The following is a 25,729-nucleotide window of genomic DNA, read 5'->3' on the forward strand; positions in this document are numbered from 1 at the left end:
TGATTCTGTGTGAGGTAATATCTCTCCATGGAAAGTTAATTATTATTTCTAATTACGGGCTAAGAAACCATACAGTTAGAATAGAAATCATGGTTTTAGCACATTTAATAGGAAAAACGTAAACATTGCGCCCCTGGACAACGTACTAATACTTTGTTTGGCAAAAATTATCAATGTTATTGATAATAAATAATTATCAAAATTATCAATGTGAAGCAAGAAAATTTAAACGTAAAGTTGAACAAGTATCAATGTATCATGTATCAAAGTATCAAGTTGAAAATTACTCTTCTCCCTCCAATTAACAGATATCAAGCAGAAAAGAAATACCAAAGCAAGTCTAATCTATCAACGTTTACTAAAAGCCAGTCTCCATTTGGAAGATTCTGCAAATATGTACCGCCAATTTTTAAATTTTCTTCCAATGTAAACTTCTTTTCCGGATCCGTATTGGCAGTTTGCAGATACTTCAACCTTCGACGTTGCTTTTTCGCAAGATGCCAGAATGGAAGAATCTACAAAATGGAGACTGGCTTTAAGGAGGGAGTTCGACACCCATTTAGTTAAAGCTATCGTTTCTAAATTTAGGGGGCTGTGACCCACTTCCGTTTCCTCGGGGCATCGTGACCCTGTAGACTAGAGGTCGTAGTTGATAATACAAAAGTCTATATAGCCCTAGAAAAAGTGTATATAGCACTCGGCTGGCCAGCACGTAGGATTTTTTTTCGGGGGGGGGGTGGGATAAAAAAATTGGGTACTTGTGTATTATATGGGAAACACACTCGAAAACTTGTATAGCGAACATGAGACATTATCCTTTTTTCATGGTTTTAATACCAGACAATTAGCTTCGGCTCGGTGGAAAAATACATTGCAGCTATATTTTAATTAAATATTTAGTTTGTATGTTGGTTAGGCTAGGTTAGCTTAGGTTATGTATTTTCTGGGCGGCTCCCTTCCATAATTCTTTGTTGTAGTTTTCACAGCCGAAGCTAATTGTCTGGTATTAACACCGTGAAAAACGTGTCTCATGTTCGCGATACAAGATCTCGAGTGTGTTTCTCGTATAATAGATAACCAAAAATTGTGTGGGGGGAGGGGAATATTAAAAAAAGTACTAGGCAATTTGAATAAGAAGTGTTGCCAAACGTTTATATATTGTCTAGGGCTTTAACTATGCATTGGTAGGGGGCTGGGGCGCAGTTGCCACGGTAGTGATCATTAAGTTTGGAAAGCAGATACCAAAATTAACATGCTTATTTTCAGGTGTTTTCTTGTCTTAGTCTTTTTTTTTTAATCAAAAGCTGAAAATCATTTGTGCAGATTTTAGCTGTATATAATTATCGATCACTCTTGTTGGATCCGTGAAAAATTCTTCTAGATTTTTGATTAGTGAAGAGGTCTAGTGCTTAATACTTTCCAAAGGTCTTAATTTGCGAAAGCACAGTACAAATTCAAGTAATTAACCCAATTATTTTTGAGTTGCGTCACGATATCCATGACGCAATATAAAGGGAAGGCAACCAATCTGAAAATGAAACGCCACTTATTGATTTAAGAGTTATTGCCTTTGGCAATTTTTTCGACCAATCAGAGGGTCTACTGTAAACCATCTGTCGCTTTAGTGCGGTCCTATTATATCAGGGGGTTTCCTTTAGTAGTTATTATTTCATTGACGAGTATGGTTTTGAAGTCCTATCTGAGTACCCTTCACGAAAGGGTAAGATTTCTTTTAACTTTGAAACGATCGCTAGTTGGGTAGAAATAAGCAATGAAAACAGACGAAAATATACTGTTGTTTTAAATAAAATTTACTGTGAGGAATTTTTGGACTTTTCAATTAGCTGATACCCACGCGATGTATTGTATAGGGAAGATGCTAAAGGAAACTAGTCAAATGGGTATCTGTCAATAGAGAACTGGATCGCAAATCGTGATTTGTCATTGCCATTACAATATTTAAACTATCGTTTTTGGGGGGTTTTAGGGGGGGGGGTACTAAGTTAGGTTACCTATTTAATATATGCTATGCTTTACCCGCCACCCCCCCCCCCCTAATATGCAAATATATAGCCCAAATTTGTTGCTAAACTTTTATATTTTCATCCTATTTTATCTTATTTCATTAGCATTAACCAAACTTGATTCTCGCGTGGGTTCCGGCTAGTTGAAAAGTAGCGGAATTTTTTTTTGAATTTCCACATTAACCTTAAAAAAAGGTCGACATTTTACCACAGAGACGACCCAAAATAGCAATCTACCGAAAAACTTGTTTGGTTGGTGAATAGATGCAAAATAAAGGAAATAATTTAAAATAAAATTTTATAAGGCAGCTTGAAACAAAATATGGCCGGCTATTGATGTTCCTCTTGTTTGTTGCCGAAACCAGGCACGCAAACTGGAATTTTCTTCTGGGGGTGGGGCAACTTGAGAAAAAGTATGTAAAGGTTCAGAACAGCGGCTCTCTAAAAGACATGCTAGAACAAAAAGAAAGACATTGGTAGACTACTTATGTGTTATATAATACACACTCGAGAACGGAAGTTTTGTGAATGCTAGTGAAATAAAACAAAATATGTTAAAAAAAAAACTTTAATAACAAAATTATGAAAACTACAGCAAAGAATTATGGAAGGGGGGCCGCCCATAGCGCATTAATACGTAACCTAAACTGACCTAACCAAAATACCAACTAAATATTTAATTAAAATATAGCCATAATGTAGTTTCCCACCGAGCCGAAGCTAATTGTCTGGTATAAACACCGTGAAACCGGGTATTGTCTCATGTTCGCGATACAAGTTCTCGAGTGTGTATTATATAACACATATGTACCGAGACATTTTTAGGTTACTAATTATGTTCATTTTTATGGGTTTGTTCGCGTTTTTGATAATTCATACCCAACCCCTTCCCCCTAATGGTCTCATGTATCCTTAGGCTTTATAAAAAAATGGATATGATAATTGAGGAAAACTGATTCAAAACAAATTAAAATTGGACAAAGCAAGTAGCCTAAATATGATTTATTGATACTTGCTGCACATTATAAAGTAAGAACTTGGCGTAAATATATGACCATTCCACTACATAAGGAGGTATGTTAGGAAAACAATTCTTACTTTATAATATGCAAAATAATCCTTGTTAATATATTTTCCAGCGAGAGAACATTTATCTTCACTTCTATCACTGTATTTCCAGTTTTTCAATAATATTTTTCAATATTTATGTCTATTCTCAAGTCTTGAAAATTGTTTATAAAACAAACACCCAAGAGCCATCTAGCTAATCTAACCCAACTTAACCTAACTTAACCTAACTTATCAATATTTGCCTAATAATATATTTTTGGTAGATGGCATTGATGGTGTTTAACTTTTTTATATAGACTATTTGAAAACGGATAAATGCAGTCAAATCTATGTTTATTTTTCACAATTTTGTTAAAGAAATTATACAACAATGAAAGAAGTAATGATAAAGGTTCCTCCACTGCAGAATATGTTAACTAGGATTATTTTGCCTATTATGAAGTAAGAATTGTTTTCGTTACATGTCTCCTTATGTAGTGAGATGGTCATACTTTTACACCAAGAACTCAGTGGCAGATCCAGGGAGCCTGCCCCCCAAGGTTTTTTTCTGGCGCCCTCATTCCTCATTTTTCCTGTTTTTCACTTTTAAAAATAAATTTGTCAATTTGGTAAATTACTGATACCCTTGTCATACCCTTGTCTCGCACGATAATGTGCGAGATGTTACTAATAGAAACATACTGCAAATAATAAAATCAGAATTTCATTATTTTAATGTTTTCTTCGAGGGTTGGCCGCAAAGACGGTTTTAAAAGGTACAGAGGGGGCGGGTAGTTACCCAGGGCGCATAAATACTAGGGGTGCGAAATTTCAAATAAATAATCTAAACTTTATAATCATTTTGCAATTTTTTCGAATTTTATTTTTATTAAAATAAAGTAGACAGCGCAGTTGGCAGTAAGTAAAAGCAAATTGAATCCGAAATTTTCATTTTCCCCATATCTTTTCCAATATAAAGTAAGAAGAGTCAGATCTAAATAAATGAATAATTTTGATAATAAATGCAAATTTTGTTCAAATTCGGCCTGAGAATTTTTGGGAGACAAGAGAGGGGCGCTAAGAAGAATTTGCTTCGGGTGCAAGAGAGGCCAGAACCGCCACTGGATGGCCGACTACCCACCATCTAGTGTGCATCTCAGAACTGTGCAAAGCATGGTAGAGCTGTGTTCCGCCACGCTTGGCACGTGCCTCCTGGTCTGCATGATTCCTGGGAGACGGCCACCTCCCAGTTTTCTTTAATTTTCTTTTTATAACCTGCAAAAGTCACCATAATATTTGGAAGAGAATAAAATAAGGAAAAGCTAATGGTAATACTTCTATCTACCTTAAGTGTTTCCTTTAAAAGTGGTCAACGGCCAGAGGCTTTCCAAGTTTTAAATTACGTCAGCATTGCGGAATCTAAAATATATAAAGAAATTTGCAAGATAGGACACATTCATCCAGTCCTTAGGGGAAGGGGGGGAGTATCGCAAGATTTTTGGACAGGGTCAAAACTGCGAAAACTTTTAGGAAGACATTGTTTTTTACTCCCCTCCACTGGGCTTCACATGGATATTCTCTATCCTGCGCCCGTTGTGCAGGTATTGAACAACACACTGCTTGACACTGCTGTTTTAAAGTCTATTATTATTTAACTTTAAGCACTGACGAAAATAACTCCACCGTAATGAACATTAATAGCAGTTCATGACAGGGGGAATCTCCAGCATTTTTATTGGGGGGGGGCAAGAGGGGTCCGTATCTGAATATTCAAAGGGCATGGGATGTATAATATTTTTTCTCTCAATATTATTGGGGGGGAGGGCGAATGAATGTTAAAATTACAATTTGGGATTTGTCAATTATGCAATTCTTACAATCTCGTTCATAAGTTATTATAGCCGGGTATATTTCTTTGGTTAGGTTAGGTTAGGTTACGTATTTAAATATATGGTCTGGTTTACCCCCACCCCCTAATGTGGAAATATATAGCCCAAATTTGTTTCTAAACTATTATATATTCATCCTATTTTATTTTATTTCATTAGCATTAACCAAACTTGACTTCTTTACCAGTATATAGAAGTGCCCGTATATTGCACGAGTACCTTTATAGTACCTTCATGCATCAAAAAATCCTCATTAGTTTGTTCATCAGTACAGTGGTTAATCTTTTTTTCATGATAACTTGAAACCGTGTGGCAGTTCTTGGCAAATCCAACTGTCCAAATCTGTCTTTTGAGCCTTTTTAAATAAAAGTGTCAATCTCCCAATAGGCTATGCTATTCACTCAAGCTTCGTGATTGATGAATGTCTTAAGACTCTGCGGGAGCTTCTGAATTTGAGTCATTACCCTTGTATTCTTTCCAGAAGCTAAGAGTCACTTCGTGTTAAGCAGATCGACCGTCCTAATGCAAAGCAAATAAAGACCCAATTTTCATGAGCATTGTATTGTTTTCAGAAGCTATGACTAGTTTTGTGTTATGGTCTTGACGTACCAAGAACATCAAAATGGAAACATTTTGGTACTGGTACTGTTCTATTAACTGCGAAACTCGCGAGATGTACAATAGTATAGCGAACTTGATAAAAGAAACTAGTCAAGCAGGTTATTTCAACAGAGAATTCCTATGCCGAGCATTGCAAACAGTGGTTTCTCATTCCGTTTACAATATTTAAACTTTATTTTTTTGGGGTTTGAGGGAAAAAAGGTACTTAGGTTAGGTTACGTATTTAATATATGCTATGCTTTTACCCCCACCCCGCTAATTTGCAAATATATAGCCAAAATTTGTTTCTAAACTATTATATTTTCATCCTATTTTGTTTTATTTCATTAGCATTAACCAAACTTCACTTCTCATGGGTTTCCCAGGTAATAGAACAGTATCAACATTTTTTTTAACCCCTGGGAGCCCCATTAGGTCTTTGGTTGTTTGAAAATTATGAAGTTTTTTGGGCAGTACCACATTTTCGTCTGTGTTGCCACGTTGAACCGTGAAAATAAATCACGACTAATTAGTCAGCAATTTTTAAAATTCAAAGATCAATAATCTGTTGATCCCCAAAGACAGATATACCTTCTCAAGCTATTTGGTGCCCAGGGGCGTAGCTCCAGTATTTCTATTGGGGGGGGGGGTCAAGAGGGGTCCACATCCAGCGAGTCAAGGGGCATGAGCTGTATATAGAATGCTCTAAATTATTGGGGAGGGCAACTGCCCCCCTTGGCAGTGGTGGAACCAGGGCGGCGAGGGGGCGAACGCCTTAATTACGTTTAATTTACTTAATTAGCGCGAGCTTGCGTTAATTAAACTTGCTCCTAACGCGTTTATTGGATGAAACTTTTTTGCCCCCCCCCTCTAGTTACATCCTGGATCCGCCACTGCCCCTTGCCCTGTGGAAACGTCGTCACTGTTGGTGCCAAATTTTTTTTAGCTAACTTTTTCTGGATTTTTCACCCAAGTTCCTTTTTTAATTTGACACCTACTACTAAAAACTGCATCAGTGCATATGGAGGGCTTTTTAATTAAAAAATTAAGTATACGACTTGCTAATTTTTCAAGATATATTGTTGTGTAAATTTCCACGTAACCAATTCAATCAGACTTCAGTTTTATTGTTCTTGGCACCTTAACTTGATCGACTGTCCTAATCCAAAGCACACAAAGACTCCATTTGGTACTTGTTTAGAATCCAGTAAACACGCGAGAAAGATCCGCGTCGAAATTTAAAAGATACTACATAAAACGCAGGTTTTCGCTGCCTAGTGAGGTATTGCTCACTCCGTGACAAAGATTTAAACTTTAGTTTTTGGGGTTGAAGCGACAAAAAAGAGGTTTGGTTAGGTTACATATTTAATATATGCTATGCTTTACGCTCACCTTCGCTAATGTGCAAATATATAACCCAAATTTGTTTCTGAACTATTATATCTTCATCCTATTTTGTTTTATTTCATTAGCATTAACGAAACTTCACTTATTGCGTGTTTACTGGATACTAAACAAGTACCCTCTATTTTTTGTAAGCCATACTTCTCTGATTGCCAACAATGGATTTCAGGCTCATCAGAGAAATAAGACCCGAAGATTTTATTAATGTGGAAGTTGATCTTTTCCCGTTTTTTTTCTCTCTTTCTTTCTTCTTTTTTTTCTCTTTCTTTCTTTTTTTTCGTTTTTATTCTTTTATTTTGCATTCATCTATGTGCGCCTGAATGAAGAGATGGAAAACGAGAGATTTTTCCTCATAAAAGGACAGCCTAAGTGCAGAAACAGACCTATCATGTCCTTGCTCACTGTTTTGAGTCGGTGGTAAACCCATGTGGAGGGTTTGGGGGTCCAGGCCAGCTAACTCTGAGAAACTGCTAGATGTCGTCTTCTGGATTTATTCCAGTTCGAATTAAAAAAAAAGTACCTTTATTTTCCTTATAACTAAGCAGTTGAAAACTGTGATTGTGTGCAACATTTTTTGCACCAGTTGTATTTTTATTTTAGCTGATTGGAGAGTAATCTATGCCTTTCATGAATCTAGTTTTCATGTTTTTCCCACTTTCTTGGAATTTGACACCCCTCAGGTTAAATGTTTGTATATGTGAATAAAATTGTCTACTTGTACGATCAAGTCCAATCCAAAAAATTTGGCTGCACCTACACTGTAAAATCTTTGAGTGGCGTTAGAATATTTCTTTTCTGTTTTAGTTTTTAAAGTACCATGAACCAAAAAAGCTTCTCACGTCCAGTTTTCTTTTCTGAAAACCAGTTTCCCTAGTTGTTAAAAGTCTACATTAGGGGCTATTAAGAATGAAACATTTTAAGAAAACAATCATAATATGCAGAATAACCAGTTTTTCTTTTCTGAAAACCAGTTTCCCTAGTTGTTAAAAGTCTAGATTAGGGGCTATTAAGAAGGAAATATTTTAAGAAAACAATCATAATATGAAGAATAACCAGTTTTTTCTTTTCTGAAAACCAGTTTCCCTAGTTGTTAAAAGTCTACATTAGGGGCTATTAAGAAGGAAACATTTTAAGTAAACAATCATAATATGCAGAATAACCAGTTTTTTCTTTTCTGAAAACCAGTTTCCCTAGTTGTTAAAAGTCTACATTAGGGGCTATTAAGAAGGAAACATTTTAAGAAAACAATCATAATATGCAGAATAACCAGTTTTTCTTTTCTGAAAACCAGTTTCCCTAGTTGTTAAAAGTCTAGATTAGGGGCTATTAAGAAGGAAACATTTTAAGAAAACAATCATAATATGCAGAATAACCAGTTTTTATTTTATGAAAAACAGTTTCCCTAGTTGTTAAAAGTCTACATTAGGGGCTATTAAGAAGGAAACATTTTAAGAAAACAATCATAATATGCAGAATAACCAGTTTTTCTTTTCTGAAAACCAGTTTCCCTAGTTGTTAAAAGTCTACATTAGGGGCTATTAAGAAGGAAACATTTTAAGAAAACAATCATAATATGCAGAATAACCAGTTTTTCTTTTCTGAAAACCAGTTTCCCTAGTTGTTAAAAGTCTAGATTAGGGGCTATTAAGAATGAAATATTTTAAGAAAACAATCATAATATGCAGAATAACCAGTTTTTTCTTTTCTGAAAACCAGTTTCCCTAGTTGTTAAAAGTCTAGATTAGGGGCTATTAAGAAGGAAACATTTTAAGAAAACAATCATAATATGCAGAATAACCAGTTTTTCTTTTCTGAAAACTAGTTTCCCTAGTTGTTAAAAGTCTAGATTAGGGGCTATTAAGAAGGAAATATTTTAAGCAAACAATCATAATATGCAGAATAACCATTTTTTCTTTTCTGAAAACCAGTTTCCCTAGTTGTTAAAAGTATAGATTAGGGGCTATTAATAAGGATATATTTTAAGAAAACAATCATAATATGCAGAATAACCAGTTTTTCTTTTCTGAAAACCAGTTTCCCTAGTTGTTAAAAGTCTAGATTAGGGGCTATTAATAAGGAAATATTTTAAGAAAACAATCATAATATGCAGAATAACCAGTTTTTCTTTTCTGAAAACCAGTTTCCCTAGTTGTTAAAAGTCTAGATTAGGGGCTATTAATAAGGATATATTTTAAGAAAACAATCATAATATGCAGAATAACCAGTTATTCTTTTCTGAAAACCAGTTTCCCTAGTTGTTAAAAGTCTAGATTAGGGGCTATTAAGAAGGATATATTTTAAGAAAACAATCATAATATGCAGAATAACCAGTTTTTCTTTTCTGAAAACCAGTTTCCATAGTTGTTAAAAGTATAGATTAGGGGCTATTAAGAAGGATATATTTTAAGAAAACAATCATAATATGCAGAATAACCAGTTTTTCTTTTCTGAAAACCTGTTTCCCTAGTTGTTAAAACTCTAGATTAGGGGCTATTAAGAAGGATATTTTTTAAGAAAACAATCATAATATGCAGAATAACCAGTTTTTCTTTTCTGAAAACCAGTTTCCCTAGTTGTTAAAAGTCTAGATTAGGGGCTATTAAGAAGGATATATTTTAAGAAAACAATCATAATATGCAGAATAACCAGTTTTTCTTTTCTGAAAACCAGTTTCCCTAGTTGTTAAAAGTCTAGATTAGGGGCTATTAATAAGGATATATTTTAAGAAAACAATCATAATATGCAGAATAACCAGTTTTTCTTTACTGAAAACCAGTTTCCCTAGTTGTTAAAAGTCTAGATTAGGGGCTATTAAGAAGGATATATTTTAAGAAAACAATCATAATATGCAGAATAACCAGTTTTTCTTTTCTGAAAACCAGTTTCCCTAGTTGTTAAAAGTCTAGATTAGGGGCTATTAAGAAGGAAACTTTTTAAGAAAACAATAATAATATGCAGAATAACCAGTTTTTCTTTTCTGAAAACTAGTTTCCCTAGTTGTTAAAAGTCTAGATTAGGGGCTATTAAGAAGGAAACATTTTAAGAAAACAATCATAATATGCAGAATAACCAGTTTTTCTTTTTTGAAAACCAGTTTCCCTAGTTGTTAAAAGTCTAGATTAGGGGCTATTAAGAAGGAAATATTTTAAGAAAACAATCATAATATGCAGAATAACCAGTTTTTCTTTTCTGAAAACCAGTTTCCCTAGTTGTTAAAAGTCTAGATTAGGGGCTATTAAGAAGGATATATTTTAAGAAAACAATCATAATATGCAGAATAACCAGTTTTTCTTTTCTGAAAACAAGTTTCCCTAGTTGTTAAAAGTCTATATTAGGGGCTATTAAGAAGGATATATTTTAAGAAAACAATCATAATATGCAGAATAACCAGTTTTTCTTTTCTGAAAACCAGTTTCCCTAGTTGTTAAAAGTCTAGATTAGGGGATATTAAGAAGGATATATTTTAAGAAAACAATCATAATATGCAGAATAACCAGTTTTTCTTTTCTGAAAACCAGTTTCCCTAGTTGTTAAAAGTCTATATTAGGGGCTATTAATAAGGATATATTTTAAGAAAACAATCATAATATGCAGAATAACCAGTTTTTCTTTACTGAAAACCAGTTTCCATAGTTGTTAAAAGTCTAGATTAGGGGCTATTAAGAAGGATATATTTTAAGAAAACAATCATAATATGCAGAATAACCAGTTTTTCTTTTCTGAAAACCTGTTTCCCTAGTTGTTAAAACTCTAGATTAGGGGCTATTAAGAAGGATATCTTTTAAGAAAACAATCATAATATGCAGAATAACCAGTTTTTCTTTTCTGAAAACCAGTTTCCATAGTTTTTAAAAGTCTAGATTAGGGGCTATTAAGAAGGAAATATTTTAAGAAAACAATCATAATATGCAGAATAACCAGTTTTTCTTTTCTGAAAACCAGTTTCCCTAGTTGTTAAAAGTCTAGATTAGGGGCTATTAATAAGGAAACATTTTAAGAAAACAATCATAATATGCAGAATAACCAGTTTTTCTTTTCTGAAAACTAGTTTCCCTAGTTGTTAAAAGTCTAGATTAGGGGCTATTAAGAAGGAAACATTTTAAGAAAACAATCATAATATGCAGAATAACCAGTTTTTCTTTTTTGAAAACCAGTTTCCCTAGTTGTTAAAAGTCTAGATTAGGGGCTATTAAGAAGGAAATATTTTAAGAAAACAATCATAATATGCAGAATAACCAGTTTTTCTTTTCTGAAAACCAGTTTCCCTAGTTGTTAAAAGTCTAGATTAGGGGCTATTAAGAAGGAAACATTTTAAGGAAACAATGACAATATGCAGAATAACCAGTTTTTCTTTTCTGAAAACCAGTTTCCCTAGTTGTTAAAAGTCTAGATTAGGGGCTATTAAGAAGGAAACATTTTAAGAAAACAATCATAATATGCAGAATAATTGTAGCTAACACATTTTGACTGGAGCTTCACTATACTTCACCACCACCCCCCCCCCCCCCCCTACTTTGCAAATTAAATATAAATTTTTTTTTGCGGAAAGTAAGGAGCTACATTAAAACTTAAAACGAACAGAAATTATTCCGTAACGCTAAAGTTCTTTTAGTACGTTTTAAAAAGATTTTGATTCTAATTAAGAGGCACTTGTGTTTCAGCAATCGTTCTTGAAGAATGGGGATAAAACGTTAAACTTCAGCTTAAAGAATGCGGTATAGAAGAGGGGACAACCCCCCTCATATGCAGAATAATTTCTGTTCGTTTCGAGTCTTAATGCTGCTCCTTCATTACAGTAGAAAAAACGTGTTTTTTATTTAATTTCTGAACGTTTTTCAAATATTCCCATGAAATCCACCTCCCCCTCCATGGAAAATCTCCCCATGAACAATTCCTCCCTGGAAAGTTCCTCTATCGTAAAATACCTCCTCCGGATATTGCCCCTGAACAATTCCCCCTAGAAAATTTCTTGCAGCGATTATGCCTGAAAAATACTCCCTAGCATACTTTCATTTGAAAAAAAAACTTGTTTTTATTTAATTTCTGGTCGTTTTTCAGGTCATGGCGGAATTTCCCTGTGTGGGAATTTTTTCCCGGCCCCCCCCCCCCCCCCCCCCCCAATGGAATATTTTCCGTCGAAAAATTCCCCATGGAGAACTTTTCCTGGTGATAATTCCCCTATGAAGATTTTTTCCGTGGAAATCGCTCCCTACTTACAGGTCTTTGCGACAAACTGTTTGATTACTTACATTTCGTTGCCACGAGTTGTTTGATATATAGCACAAATCATGGTACTTATGTATTATTCAGTACACATCCGAGAAGTTTTTCTCTCTTAGATGTATAAAAACCGGTTTTATCTATCTGTATTAAGAGACAATTAGCTTATGCGTAGTGGGAAACAAGTGATGGGTGATGGAATACATTGGACTTATATAATTCGGGCGTTATTTTTGCACATTAGGGGAGGGGGTGGGTGTAAAGTATTTGGACAGCGTAACGTTAGAAAACAATTCTTACTTCATAATATGCAGAATAATTGTAGCTAACACATTAGGCATGCAGACCCGCTATACTTTATCCCACCCTCTATATATGGGCTGTATATATCAAATATATAGCCCAAATTTGTTTCTAAAGTATTATATTTTTACCATATTTCAGTATATTTCATTAGGATTAACCTAGCTTGACTTCTTGAGTTTGTACTGAATAATACGCAAGTACCCAAATTGTATATTTATCATGCATTTCGCTTCCCATCACTCTTGTTTTTTCGGTTCTTGTTTCGTCACAGTTGATTCAATAAACTGGTTACACGGTTTAAACAAGAGAATGCATGGGAAATATATAATTTGGGCAATCTATTTGCACATTAGGGAGCTCGGGGTAAGGTATAGTGGAGCTGCAGTCAAAATGCGTCGGCTGCAATTATTTTGTGTATTATGAAGTAAGTATTGTTTTCTTTAATATGTTTCCTTCTCAATAGCCCCTAATCTAGACCTTTAACCCCTCGTTATATTTAGTGGTTTAAGTGTGTGAATTTTGCGTTTTTTTTCTATTTTGAAAAGACTAAACCTCAGCTTTTCCATTATTGATGTTTATTTTAGGTGATTACTGCTGGCAAACCCTTCCAAGGAACTCAGATAGGAGGATCTCACATGCTTGCCGGTAAACAAATCGTTCAAACTGGTCAAACCGGTAAGTCCTATGTTTTCGTCGTTGCAATAACGACAGCCTAGTCAAAGAGCGATTCTCGTTTTTTTGTAACAGATAGATTGTTGAAAACCGCTGCCCAGGAATGTAATATTATGGAGAAAAGTATCTAACTGAAATTAATGCAAAAAAAAAAATGTAACTCGAAAGTCATAGGTTTTATCCTGAACATTGTTTTAATATAACAAAAGTCGTGGATATCTAGAATTTTGGTATTTCATCTCTAACGTGAAGGTTCACTTTTTAAAAGTTTACAGTGGAGGTGCTCACATGCCTCTACTTGGTGGACGTCTTAGAACGCCACGAGTACCTCATAGTTCCGCCACGCTTGGTACAGTTTTCGCCCCACTTGGCACACTTTGCACCGCTTGGCTCGCGCCACCTGGTATACGTGATGTCTGGCGGTGGCGCCTTCTTGGTTTACATTTAAAGCTTTGAAGAAGCGAAGAATATTTCCTATAAATAAGAGTTCTTAAAAAAGCTAGACTATGGACTAATTGTCTCTTGTATTATGAACCTTTTTGCACAAACACCAGAAAAGAGAGGATGAATCCCCCCTCCCAGAAAGCACATAGATTGGTTTTTAGTTTTTGATTTTTCACCCACCTTTCCTTTTTACTTTGATACCCACTACACACAAAAACTGCATTGTTGTGTTCAGAATCTTTTTAATTAATTTAAATTGAATATATGTATGATATAATATTTACATATTCAATACATATTTGTATATCATATGTTCAATTTAATGAAAGATTTAGTATATACATATATATATATATATATATATATATATATATATATATATATATATATATATATATATATATATATATATATATATATATATATATATATATATATATATATATATATGTATATATATATATATATATTCGTCTCCCCCACGCGAAATTAATTCCTTTTTACATATCTGAACAAACCTTTAAGGAAAATGGAATGTCACCGAATCGAAGAGAATGACAAACAATTTTTGTTATAGCATGATTCATGGGGTTGAAATAGATATCCAGTCCTGAAACTGATAATCGAGAAACCGTTTTCCGTATAAACTATTTTCTGATTTTCATCATTGGGGAAAGCTGCACAGGCAGTAATGCCGATATATGAAGAAAAATATTCTCCCTCTTCGTATCCTTTTGTGTGACATAGGATCCCTTTTTGATAAACATGTCTCTTGACGCAGAAAATGTTTTGTCGATATCTCTAGAATGGCATTAACAAAAGATCTGCTCAATATGGAAATTCTCTACCAGAAATCATCGTTCCCACCGAGGGTGCAGACATGAGGTGGGCAAAGATTTTTCTTTTAGGTGGTAAAAAAAACCCAGAAAATATCTCTTTTGATATATGTTTTTTCCCCTTTTGAATATAGGTGGGAAAGCTTCCACTTTTGCACCACCTAGGTGGTTGTTTTGCGTTTTAAGACTCCAATCGCGATAGAGAATTACTTACAATTGGCTTGACTGATACCTTTGGACTATATTACTACTATTTGTAATGGTGTTTGTAAAGTTAAACCCATCAAAGCGGAATCTAAGTTAAACTCAACCATAGCAAAACTCAATCTACAGGCAAATTTAACTCACGCAAAATTCAACTTAGAAAAGTAAACTCGGGAAAATTTATGGAGACAATGGGTCACGGTGATAACTCGCCATGAATGATTGATGGAGCTAGCATTGGAGTTAGAGAAAGGTTATTGGCGAACTTCGGGTTATAGGGGGATTTTTGTGCCGTTTGAATGGTGACGATAAAATCAACGACGTAGAAGACATTGACAACGATTATGGCTGTCATGATGATCACTATACTAAATAAAAAACGATGGTTAAAACGTCAGTGATAACGACGATATATTCAAGAACGGTGGCAAAGATGGTAATACCAATAAAGACTTGATGACGATGATATTGACTATGATATGGAGTTTCATTTTTTTTTATCATTGTTATTAATTTTGTCATCAAAATCTTCAATATTATTCCCGGAATCATCTATGTCGTTGTTTCCTTAAAAATTGCTGGAGTCCTCGTCTGCATCATTATCATGAGAAATAACACTTTTATCGCTGGGGGGAGGGGGGGTAACCTGGCGATTCTTATGGTTTTATAGCTCGGGAAATTTGAAAACTGCAAAAAAAGAAAACTGTTCGCGAAAACTGCTAAAAAGTAAATTTGATTTCAGAGGAGGGGGTGGGGGTGTCGCTCCTTATATCTACTACTGGTTTTGCCTCGGCTTATTTTATGGGGCGTAATTTTAAATACATGGTTGTCAAGTACTATATACCTGGATGTAAATAGAAGTAGAAAGATATTGTCTACCAGATATTAAGGTTCGTTCCAAGGGAGGAGGTGAAAGGGTTTTGTGTGGCGTATCCCCTATGAAAAGTCGGATTTTTCTGACTCCGCCAAAAATTTTTGTTCCGTTAAATAAAGACCACGAAAATATTGACAGGTCATCTACAAAAATCTGGAACTTGGTCGGTAAAAGCAGCAGTTTTGCCGACTCCTCTCGTGATTTTACATGGTGCCACAATTTTCCATTTGGTTACATAAAGAGTATAAAAGTAGTGATATGACATATACCAAAATCTCAATCTCGGTCGGTAAATGCAGCGGTTTTACACACTCTTAAAGTGATTTTACGTATCGTATTCAAAACAGACATTATGCTAATTATTGATAAAAAAACAGTCGGTAAAAATGACCAGCCAGTCGGTAAAATTACTCACCGACTCTCTGGTAACTACGAACCTCTGGTAATTTCCACCACTAGTTACGTATTGTTACTGCTGGGACAGCACATCTTTCCATTCAAAAGATTTTGAGGAGGGAGGATTTGAAGCAGGATTGGAGGTATAAAGTCCCGTACCGAAGCAATGACAGGTGTGCACAGCACCTTTGACTTTAACGTTAAGTAGATGATTTTTAACGGTGAATAATTTTCGGGAATAGAACAATGGTAAAACACCTGAAAGCTCGTAAAAAATATAGTTTTTTTTCCTTATCCCCACTTTCCATGGATCCCAAATACATGCTTAATTCAAGAAGCGTTGTCTTTGCGATAAAATGTTTTCCATTCATTGTGATTTTCCCCATGAGCTCTAAGGTTACTAGGGAAATATACTTGGAGGGAAGGAAATAACAAACGAGAAAACGGGAACATCATTCCCGTCTACTCTCAGAATAGGATTAGTTACCAGCAGCTGCTTCTGGCAAGGAATTTTTCATTTAAAATTAATTGAAGAATATGGCTCTAATAGTATAATTAATAATAACTGATATTCTAGGGTTAATAATTTATTTCAAGGTTTAAAAAGTAAAATGGGGTGCAAATAACGCCGAAAGGAAAATTCAATTTAGTTTTTTTAATAGTCTTTAACCAGCCACGATATAAATAACTTTTAGTGTCCAGTTTTAATTCTCATATAGTTCAGTATTTAATGAAAGACCTCCAAATGCAGTTACGAAGCTAACATATAACCTTTTGAAAATTTTGATTTGATTTCCCGATCAAGGTATCTCAGTGAGACAAATAACTTCACATAATCCACTCCGTTTTGGAAATGGCACTCAAGGGCAGTTTTCGATGCTATATAGCAATTAAACAATACGCTTTTAATGCCGATTTAAAAGAAGTATGTAATTAGCTTGAGCCCTTTTTCCTGTCTACTGCCATCTATTCCAGTGGCGTCAATTTTTTTCGTTGAAAAACGCCTGTTTTGTATTTTCATTGGAAAAATTGAAAAAAAAAAATTTGCTCTCATTCTTATACATTGAAAAATACTTTTTGCCCCCCCCCCCCAATAAATTTACGTGAATATGCGACACTGATCTGTTCTATATCACAGGGAACTGTGAATCTCCGGTAATGTTTTTGACTTTGGAACTTTCAATGGTATATTTTTTATTTTCTGATTCGACGCCATGTTTGAGGGGTTTTATGCTCTTACAGACTTTCTGAAAATTTGTTTTCATAATTACAAATTGTTCTACAATTGAATATGGATGAAAGTTGCCATTTCCAAAACAGTGTTAATTTGGGAAATTTTTGCTGGCTTGGCAGTTAGTTTAAAAATGTTTTTTTAAAGCGTGATCTTTACTGGAAATGACAAAACATAATATCATCTCTTGATTCGTGTAATTTATTCTCGCAATTGGAAAGCTTAGCAAAACGTAGCCTGGAATAATTATACAAGTACGGTATGTTCGCCGTTTTCATTTTCTTTTTTTTGTGTTAATTTACAGGTGAAAAGGTTAAACAAAACTTAAATCGAGAAAAACCTTAAAGTTCATTTTGTGAATTTTTTGAAAGGAATGCGTTTATATTTTTACACGGTTCTAATTGCTATAATTAAGCATAAAAAATGATTATTTGAATAAGAAGTCTACAGAAATTCTAAAAACGTAGTATTTCAGCTTGGGCGTGGGGGTGACCCCGCTGCATATTTCTCTAGGGGGAGGAGGCTCAGCACATACTTCTGTTAATAAATTGTTATGTTTTCATCAATTTTTTTATATTTCATTATGATTAACCTAACTTAACTTCTTCAGTGTTTTGGGAATATTTAACAAGTACCCCTATATGGTACTTCTTCTTTAACATTTTCACGTTAAATCTTCTTAATTTTTCAACGTTTGTTTCAAATCAAAGGCTTTGTCACTAGTAAATTAATAGTGGAGGGATGTGCTCAGGACTATGTTTAGCTGCTGAAGAGTACTTTTACTCAACGAAATAAACTAATTTGTTATTTTATTTTCAGTAAATGATTGGAATCAGTTCAGAGGTGCAACATATATTCCTACGTCAGGTCAAGGTCAGACTTTGGTTATTAGTCAACTTGGTCAACTGGGTACAGTACTTAGTTCATCGCAGGCTAATATACTTACAGCTAACCAAAGTACAACGAAAAACGGTGACCAAAAAGTGAGTTTTTTTATTGTTTGCATTTTTGGCAATTAAAAGAACATCTCCTTTGTCCCTGAGGACAGGGGGTTAGAGCCTTGGTGTCCCTGGTTATTTTGTTTGAAACGGGGTCAGTGACCTGACACTGCTCAGCCAGAGTCAACCCAGCTCTGAATGGGTACCTGGAGAAACCTGGGGAAGGTAAACAGGAAGGTTTGCGAAAGCACGGGATTGCCTGCCTCCAACCTTCCATTGCACTTTCTGACTGAAGGGCTATGAAACAGAGATCAGCACCGTCACTAGGGACTGTAAAATCCAGTGTCCTATTCTTTACATTTACCATACTTTACCGTAATACCTAGCCAATCATGAAAAATTGTACTGTATCTGAAGCCATTTTTTTTACAAATTATTAATGAAATCCAAATCGAGTTGGTTTCTCATCATCACAGGAGATTATGCCCTATTTTGTCTTACGACTGAGGGTTTGAGCTGTTTTCCCAGAATTTTTTATTGTGCTAGGAGGGGGATAACGGGACCTAATTTTGTGTTTGGAGAAACATGGCAAAATATTCGTTCTCTGCCTCTCACAAAAGAGCATTCTTAGTTACGCCTGTTGTCCAACTGGCATATAAGCATTGTTTTAATTTTTTAAATCCTCTTTATTGAAAGACAATATGTATAAAAATAGCTTCATTAAAATCAAATAACAAAGCAATTGCATCCAATTAAGTGATTTTAATCCGGATACCATATCCCACAAAAAGAAAATAAACAGGCACTACAAATAGCCTAGGTGACGTCAGGATGATCATACAACTTCAAACATATGGGCAACGGAATTTACCAATGTAATCTCATTCTCATTGTCCGATAACAGAAGACGGTCACACAGAGAAACATGGGTAGCTAGATGGAATTGATCAGACATTGACAAACGAAAATCAGCCCATACCTTAGTAAAGTTGACACAACGAGACAGTTTTATCCAGAAAACATAGCATTTGTCGTTGTTACGCCTAAAGGACATTTTTGAACTCCTCAAATAATTTCCAAAAACCATATGCTGAGCTGCTCTCAAAGGGAGGAATCAGCTGGACAATGTATATTCACCTAAACATTAGTCCTCTTGATCGATTTTACCCTGATGATTCTGCCTTTGACACTGGTGGTTCTAGTGTCGCTTGCACCTGGGGCAAAATCTTGATTATCCCCCCCCCCCTTGTCTCCCAAAAACTGTCAGGCCAAATTTTAACAAAACTTCATTTAAAATCTGATCATTGTTGTGTTATATGGGAAAAGCTATGGGGAAAAAGAAAATTTTGGATTCATTTTGCTTATACTTGCTGCCAACTTTGCCCTCTACTTTATTTTAATATAAATAAAATTTAGAAATTACAAAGGATTATAAATGTAAGACTGTATATTTGTAACTTTTCGCCCCTAAAATTTTTGCGCCCGGGGCAAGGGTCTCCTCTTGTTCCTCTCCCCTAAAACCACTCATGCCCTTTGAAGACAGTTTAGTAACAGTTTTTAGCAGTTATCTTAGAAGTGAAAAAATGTCAGGTACGACCTTCAGGCTTAACAGTGACGATATGTGACAGGAAGTTGACATACCCCACAAATAATGTGGCTGTAAAAAAAAGGAAAAAAAAATTAACCATTAAAACATAATGCCTAAATAAGTCTACTAAGTCTTTAATTAAAAAAATGAAAATAACATAAGACTTCTCGTCAGCTCAAAACCTCTTCAGCTCGTACATCTCTTCGGAATTTGTTGATATTGGATCAGTATGCATAAAATAAAACTCAGCTGATCAATTACTAAACTGGTGGAGTTAATGTTTCCTGTGAGATACATAGTGGACTCAGAGCATGGTGAATATGAGCGTAAATAAGCAAATGTTCTCTCGGAAAAACCCAAGTTAACCGAATTTATTCTCAAAAATAAGGTGATGCAACGTTATCTTGCGGGCGGGACAACGGGTTTACCGGATAAATACGAACACGCTCTCTGCAGAACAAAGTATAATCACCTACGGAACAAGTACTGACAAAACCTATCCTCTCCACACAAAAAGTGACCCTTTGTATACCTATGCGAACCTGGCAACTAAATAGCGTAGTTACACAATTCAATACAACTTTCCCGGTCACTCGTCGCCTGAATCACACTCTAGCATAATTTATTGGCTGGGAGCAAAGTACTTTGCCTCGGAGCGATTAAGTAGTACAACATTTTGCGTCTAGAGGCGCTGAGGTACGCGGGGTCACTTTTGGAGAGTTTTGTCAGTACTTGTTCCGTAGGTGATTATACTTTGCTGCAGAATTACATAGAATATCAGTAGCGGAAGCGTCACAAATGTGGCAAGTAGCCATTACAACCATTTCATCTGTGTAACTCACATTTTTATTCACGAAGACCCTAGATGGGAACCAAATCCGTTAGTAATAAGGAGAACTAAGGTTCGCATAATAGTGCATTACCTGTCCTAGTATTTCCGCTTTATTATACCTTTAATCAAAATAAAAAAAAGAAGAAAAGAGCAGAATAAAAACATACCTAATTTCCCATAGGTCCATTCTACAAGGGCAATAGTTCAAAAAAGAAAAGATGAGGACTATGAACCCAGGGCCCTATCCAGGATTTTTGTTCGGGGGAGGGGAGATTTAAGAAACGCATCAAAAATATGTTGGTATGCAATTTTGAGTACTTAACTGTTATAGTGATCCCACTCAAGTTCTTCATCCATTGACGCAATGTAGAACCGTTTTTTTTAGCTAGTTTATTTAAGCTTAGCGTTTCTATAATCTTCAGATAAGCTTAGACAAGTGACACAATAGACGGGAAATCTATAATTTGTGACTATATATTTGCACATTAGGGGGTGAGAGTAAAGTATTTAGACAGTGTGAACTGTGAACTTAGAAAACAATTCTTACTTCATAATATGCAGAATAGTTGTACCTAGCACATTTTGCATGAACACCCACTATACTTTACTCTCCCCTCCCCTCCTAATGTGCAAATGTCTAGCCCAAATTTGTTTCTCCATTCTTATCTTTTATATTGCAACCCCCCCCCCCCCTCCCCCATGGATACGTCCTTGAATGGACCCTTACAACGAAAACCATTCTTCTATAACAAAGGTTTCATTATAAATGTACAACATAATTCCAGGTTAACGGCGAAATTTCATCGCCGTAACCATAGACTCATTTAGGGGGAAAATTTGAAGTGAGTTGGAATCACAAAGATAAGAAAGCTTTATATCTTCTTTGGTATTCACTTACAGCTCGTGAATTAAGGCCTTCAGTTTCATATTGCAGTTATCAAATCTTGACTATTTTGCTCAGTTCTGTTTTTCATTTTCGTTTCCACATTTTTCGCCATTGTTGTCATTCCACATTTCGTTTCCGCATTTTTTTTTTTTGCCAGTATTGTCACGTGCTGACACGAAATTATATAGTGTGCCGCCCCTTAGAGTAGTACCATAGAGATAGAAGAAAAGAATAGAGCCCAGATTCTGCAAAATTTCACGATGAGATTTTCATGGATTTACTTTGTATATTTATAATGAAACGTTTATTATGAAAGAATGGTATAAATGACTTTGAATATTATATTATGATTATTATTGTTATGACTATATATGACTATGAATATTATATATAATATTATTATTATGACTATAATTATGAATAAATGGTATAATAAAATATGGTATAAATCTAGCAGGAATTTAGCCTATACTCCTTTTTCCATCTCTAAGGGTAGTATGCATCCTGTCTACCTTGCTGAATAGATTATAAACTCATATAAAAGAGCTAGCTAAGTTTTTTTCCTTGTCCTCTCCCAATGAACCTTATTAATAACAATTTTGGCCTTCTATGATTTATTCCCTTTCTACGATTCTCTCAAGAATGGCATATAAAAAGCTAGACTTCAAAAAGATAGTAAAAGTGCTTCCCTTGGGCAAGGGAAATAACGAATCCGGAGGAAAAGGCGTCAGGTCTTTTTGAATAATTCAGAGAGGAAGAATAGGTCATGTTTCACATCAAAATGGGGAGACAAGAGGCTCCATCCTTTCTTTTAGTTTTCTGACACTCGTATTTCTGTTTCTTTTCGATGGCATATTGTAGTTATGATGGATGGATGACATTTAATCTCAAATGTATGAGTGAAAACGTTGGAAAATGATATATATATATATATATATATATATATATATATATATATATATATATATATATATATATATATATATATATATATATATATATATATATATAAATAGCAGCTTGAAGGGGGGGGAGGAGAGGAAAGAGTTTCTAATAGGAATATTTGATGGGTGACTTAGGCTTAATGTTTCTACCCATTCCAACCTATTTATTCCAAAATGTTGTTAAGTGGTGTTCGTGGAGTAGTAGTGGTGTAGCTGGATGGGTTTGGGGGATACAGACCCCCTTCCTTGGAATGTGAAATATATACAGTTCTGCTTAATTAACGACGATAAAGAGATTATTTCCATAGTTAGACTTACACGCGTATGTAGGAGCGAGGAACTTCCTGCAGGTGCCCCAAAATGTTAGAATTTTGAAAAATTCCCTTATATTTTCTGACAAAAACATTACTTGCGTTATTTGAAGTTTGATACCCCCTCCCCATTCCCCCAAGAAAAATATCTGAGACAATTTTTCTGACTTAATTTGTCAGACATGGTATTAACATGCTTAACTGTATGTACGTAGAAATATGGATGTCAATTCATGAAAATTAGGGGGGGGGGTAATTTTTTAGTTTTTTTTAAATTGTAGATAAAAATGCAAAAACATCATTTTCAGTGAAAATTACACAAAAAGTTTAGTTCTCAAAATCTCGGGGGCTACAACGTTTTCAGCGGAAATTAAAAAATAAGATTATCTCCCAAAATCTAGGGGGGCTAACAACTCGTTTAAAATACCTACAACAAAAAGAATAAAAGGAAACATTTCAACATTGTGACTCTGTTTACCATGAGCTAAGTTTGCTACTCTTTTTCTGTACAAAAAAGTATAATGTGTGTTATTTATAATAAAGCGAAGTTACATCTTCTAATCAATTAACCGGGACTAATTGCCACCACCCTCCGAACCTTTCTATTAATGATAGAATCCACAACCACGTGTATGTTCTTTTTCCAACACATCTGACTGACAATTAATAGAAAGAATGTATGAACATATGATATCTGTCAGCTACGTCTTAAAAGTGACGAACCTGAATTTTTATAATTTGTACATGTTTGTTTTTATCATGTACGTCTTTCATATTTTTCGAATTTCAATTAGGTGCTTCAAAATATTTTTCGGATATGTCTGCTGCCACTTTTTTGCACACTGGCCTAATCCCGTTGGTTTGTTCTGGTATTTAAAAGTGTCGCTCTTGCAATTTCTACGCCCCCTTTCAAAATGATCTCCCTTGAAAATAGAACTCTGGTTATATCTCCAATGAACAAGTATAAGATTTAATCCAGTCAGGAAGCATGTGCCCGTGCCAAAATGTTTCCAAAAATGTTTCTTTGCCGATCCAGAACTATTTCAATGATACCAAGGATTATTTTATAATTTCATGTTACTACTATTATTTTTATTAAATTGAATTCAGTTTTAAAATATTTTAAATAAATAATTCAATATTACCACGAGGGGGTGCCAACTTTCGAACATCATTTACACCGGTGTTGCATGCCGCGTGTGGCGTAAGTGTGCCAATCGTGGGGAACTGGACCAAGCTCTGCAGGGATTGTGTCGCATATGGCAGAAACCGTCAAGCGTAGGTGGAGCCTCGGTAAACTTGGCACTCCTAGATGTACACCCGGTGGCGGAAAGTGGGTGAACCCTCGTATCATCATCATAACTATTTGATTTCAGTTATTTATTAATATCATTATTTAATTATATCTTAATGGATACCGAGGTACCAAAAATATGTTTACCCCTTTTCTTTTCTCTTTTATGCGTATTTGTCGTTTTACAATCGACATAAGTTTTGACTAAGAAAATTACTCAGAATCAGCCCTAGTCATGTCCCTTAAGCGAGGAAACAAATTAGGTACCTGACTTGACACCAATTAGAATTGCTTGCACCCTATTGTCGGAGGGTTCGGGAAGTCTATGCTTTTCAAAGATTTGAAATTAATTATTTGTTTGCAATTAATTATTTAGAAATATTTATATTCCTAAATTTGTACTCATTTTAGTTTTCGGCACGCTATGCAGGAACATTTGCATAAAAATATAGATGAAAATTATAAGGTGATTTTTTCCCCTGGAAAAGAAATACCCAGTTGTCATTTGGGAGATGAAGATTATGTGGCCAGGTTTTTACTGGTCAAAAATTCGTAGATTTTGTACCAAATTGGATAAAACTAGCGAAAATTGATTAAATGGGTTTTTATTCAACTTTTGCCCCAGCCGATAACAAAAACCGGCTCCATAGCTCTCCCTCCTTTTAAAGAAAAGTATAAAATAATAATTATAAATAATCAACTTATAATTTCCATTCAATTTTCTTAAGCCTCATTTTATTGCCATACCGTCTGATCTGGGTCATACTTAGGGGGTGGAGGACACGGAGCCCAATTTTCCCCATAATGGTTAATTTTTCCAAACTGCAGGACATTTCTTATTCAAACTGTCAAATACAGTTTGCCTCCCCCTAAAATCCCTGTGTACATGCATGTGCCAAATGCTGTAAATTTGTTTCAATATTACGCCGTCTTGAGACTACGCACTGGCTCGCTATCTTGCTCTCTTTTAATTATCTTTTTTTGTTCTCTTGTGTTAATCGTTTTATGCTTTATTTATGTTTCTCTTTTATTTGTTTATATCCCGCTCTCTTTAGATACCGCCACCTAGGTCATCTCCCGTGGAATCCCCCACTATGTGTGATTGTTTTTCAAATTCTCACCCAGTCTAACCCAAGCTCCTTGTAAGCTTTCTAGTAAGTTCAATCTATTTTAAGCATATGATGTTTGAATGTGCTGGGAATATTTCCAAGCCACCTCAGCCGGTCTTTCATGATACCCACACTAAGCGGGATTGAAACTCGAGAGATGGTAGACACGACTTGTTGGCTGCGGTAATCCACATGGGGATATGTGACACAGGAAATCGGGTTTACATCACATCCCATATACAAAGCCAGTTCTATCGATTGGTTCAGACCGTGCTTGTTACCACTGCTATGTTTAAGTTATTGCTCACAAAGAAAAATTGGTACTGGTGCATTAAATGGGCCTTTCTAAAAAGTCAAGTTTGGTTAATGCTAATGAAATAAAATAAAACAGGATGAATATATAATAGTTTAGAAACAAATTTGGGCTGTATTTTCGCACATTAGGGGCGAGAGGGGGAGGGGGTAAAGCATAGCATATATTAAATACGTCACCTCGCCTCACCTCGGTACCTCCCCCCCCCCAAAAAAAAAACCAAAAACAACTTGTTAAATATCGTAAACTTAATTAAAACTACTCTGTATTCCATTACTTAACAGCGGTCTCTTTGAAAATAAATGGTCTCTGGCGGGGTTCATCAGTCATTGCATGACTGGTTTCCTTGCATAGTATATAAAAG

General features: G+C 35.0%; 1 protein-coding gene across 5 annotated transcripts in view; it reads left to right on the forward strand.

Moving 5' to 3' along the window:
• LOC148949213 (uncharacterized) overlaps nt 1–25,729 on the forward strand; it is a 175,326-nt gene that overhangs the window by 80,234 nt on the left and 69,363 nt on the right. For all 5 annotated transcript variants that reach the window (XM_089093257.1, XM_089093259.1, XM_089093253.1 and 2 more), the window contains exons 5-6: nt 13,078–13,168; nt 17,970–18,133. In XM_089093257.1, the coding sequence (XP_088949383.1) occupies nt 13,078–13,168; nt 17,970–18,133 (255 nt within the window). The remainder of the gene's footprint in view (nt 1–13,077; nt 13,169–17,969; nt 18,134–25,729) is intronic.

The sequence above is a fragment of the Artemia sp. Qi Xiang Cuo genome, chromosome 8 (genome assembly GCF_049724085.1).
Source record: "Artemia sp. Qi Xiang Cuo chromosome 8, ASM4972408v1, whole genome shotgun sequence".
Classification (NCBI taxonomy): Eukaryota; Metazoa; Arthropoda; class Branchiopoda; order Anostraca; family Artemiidae; genus Artemia; species Artemia sp. Qi Xiang Cuo.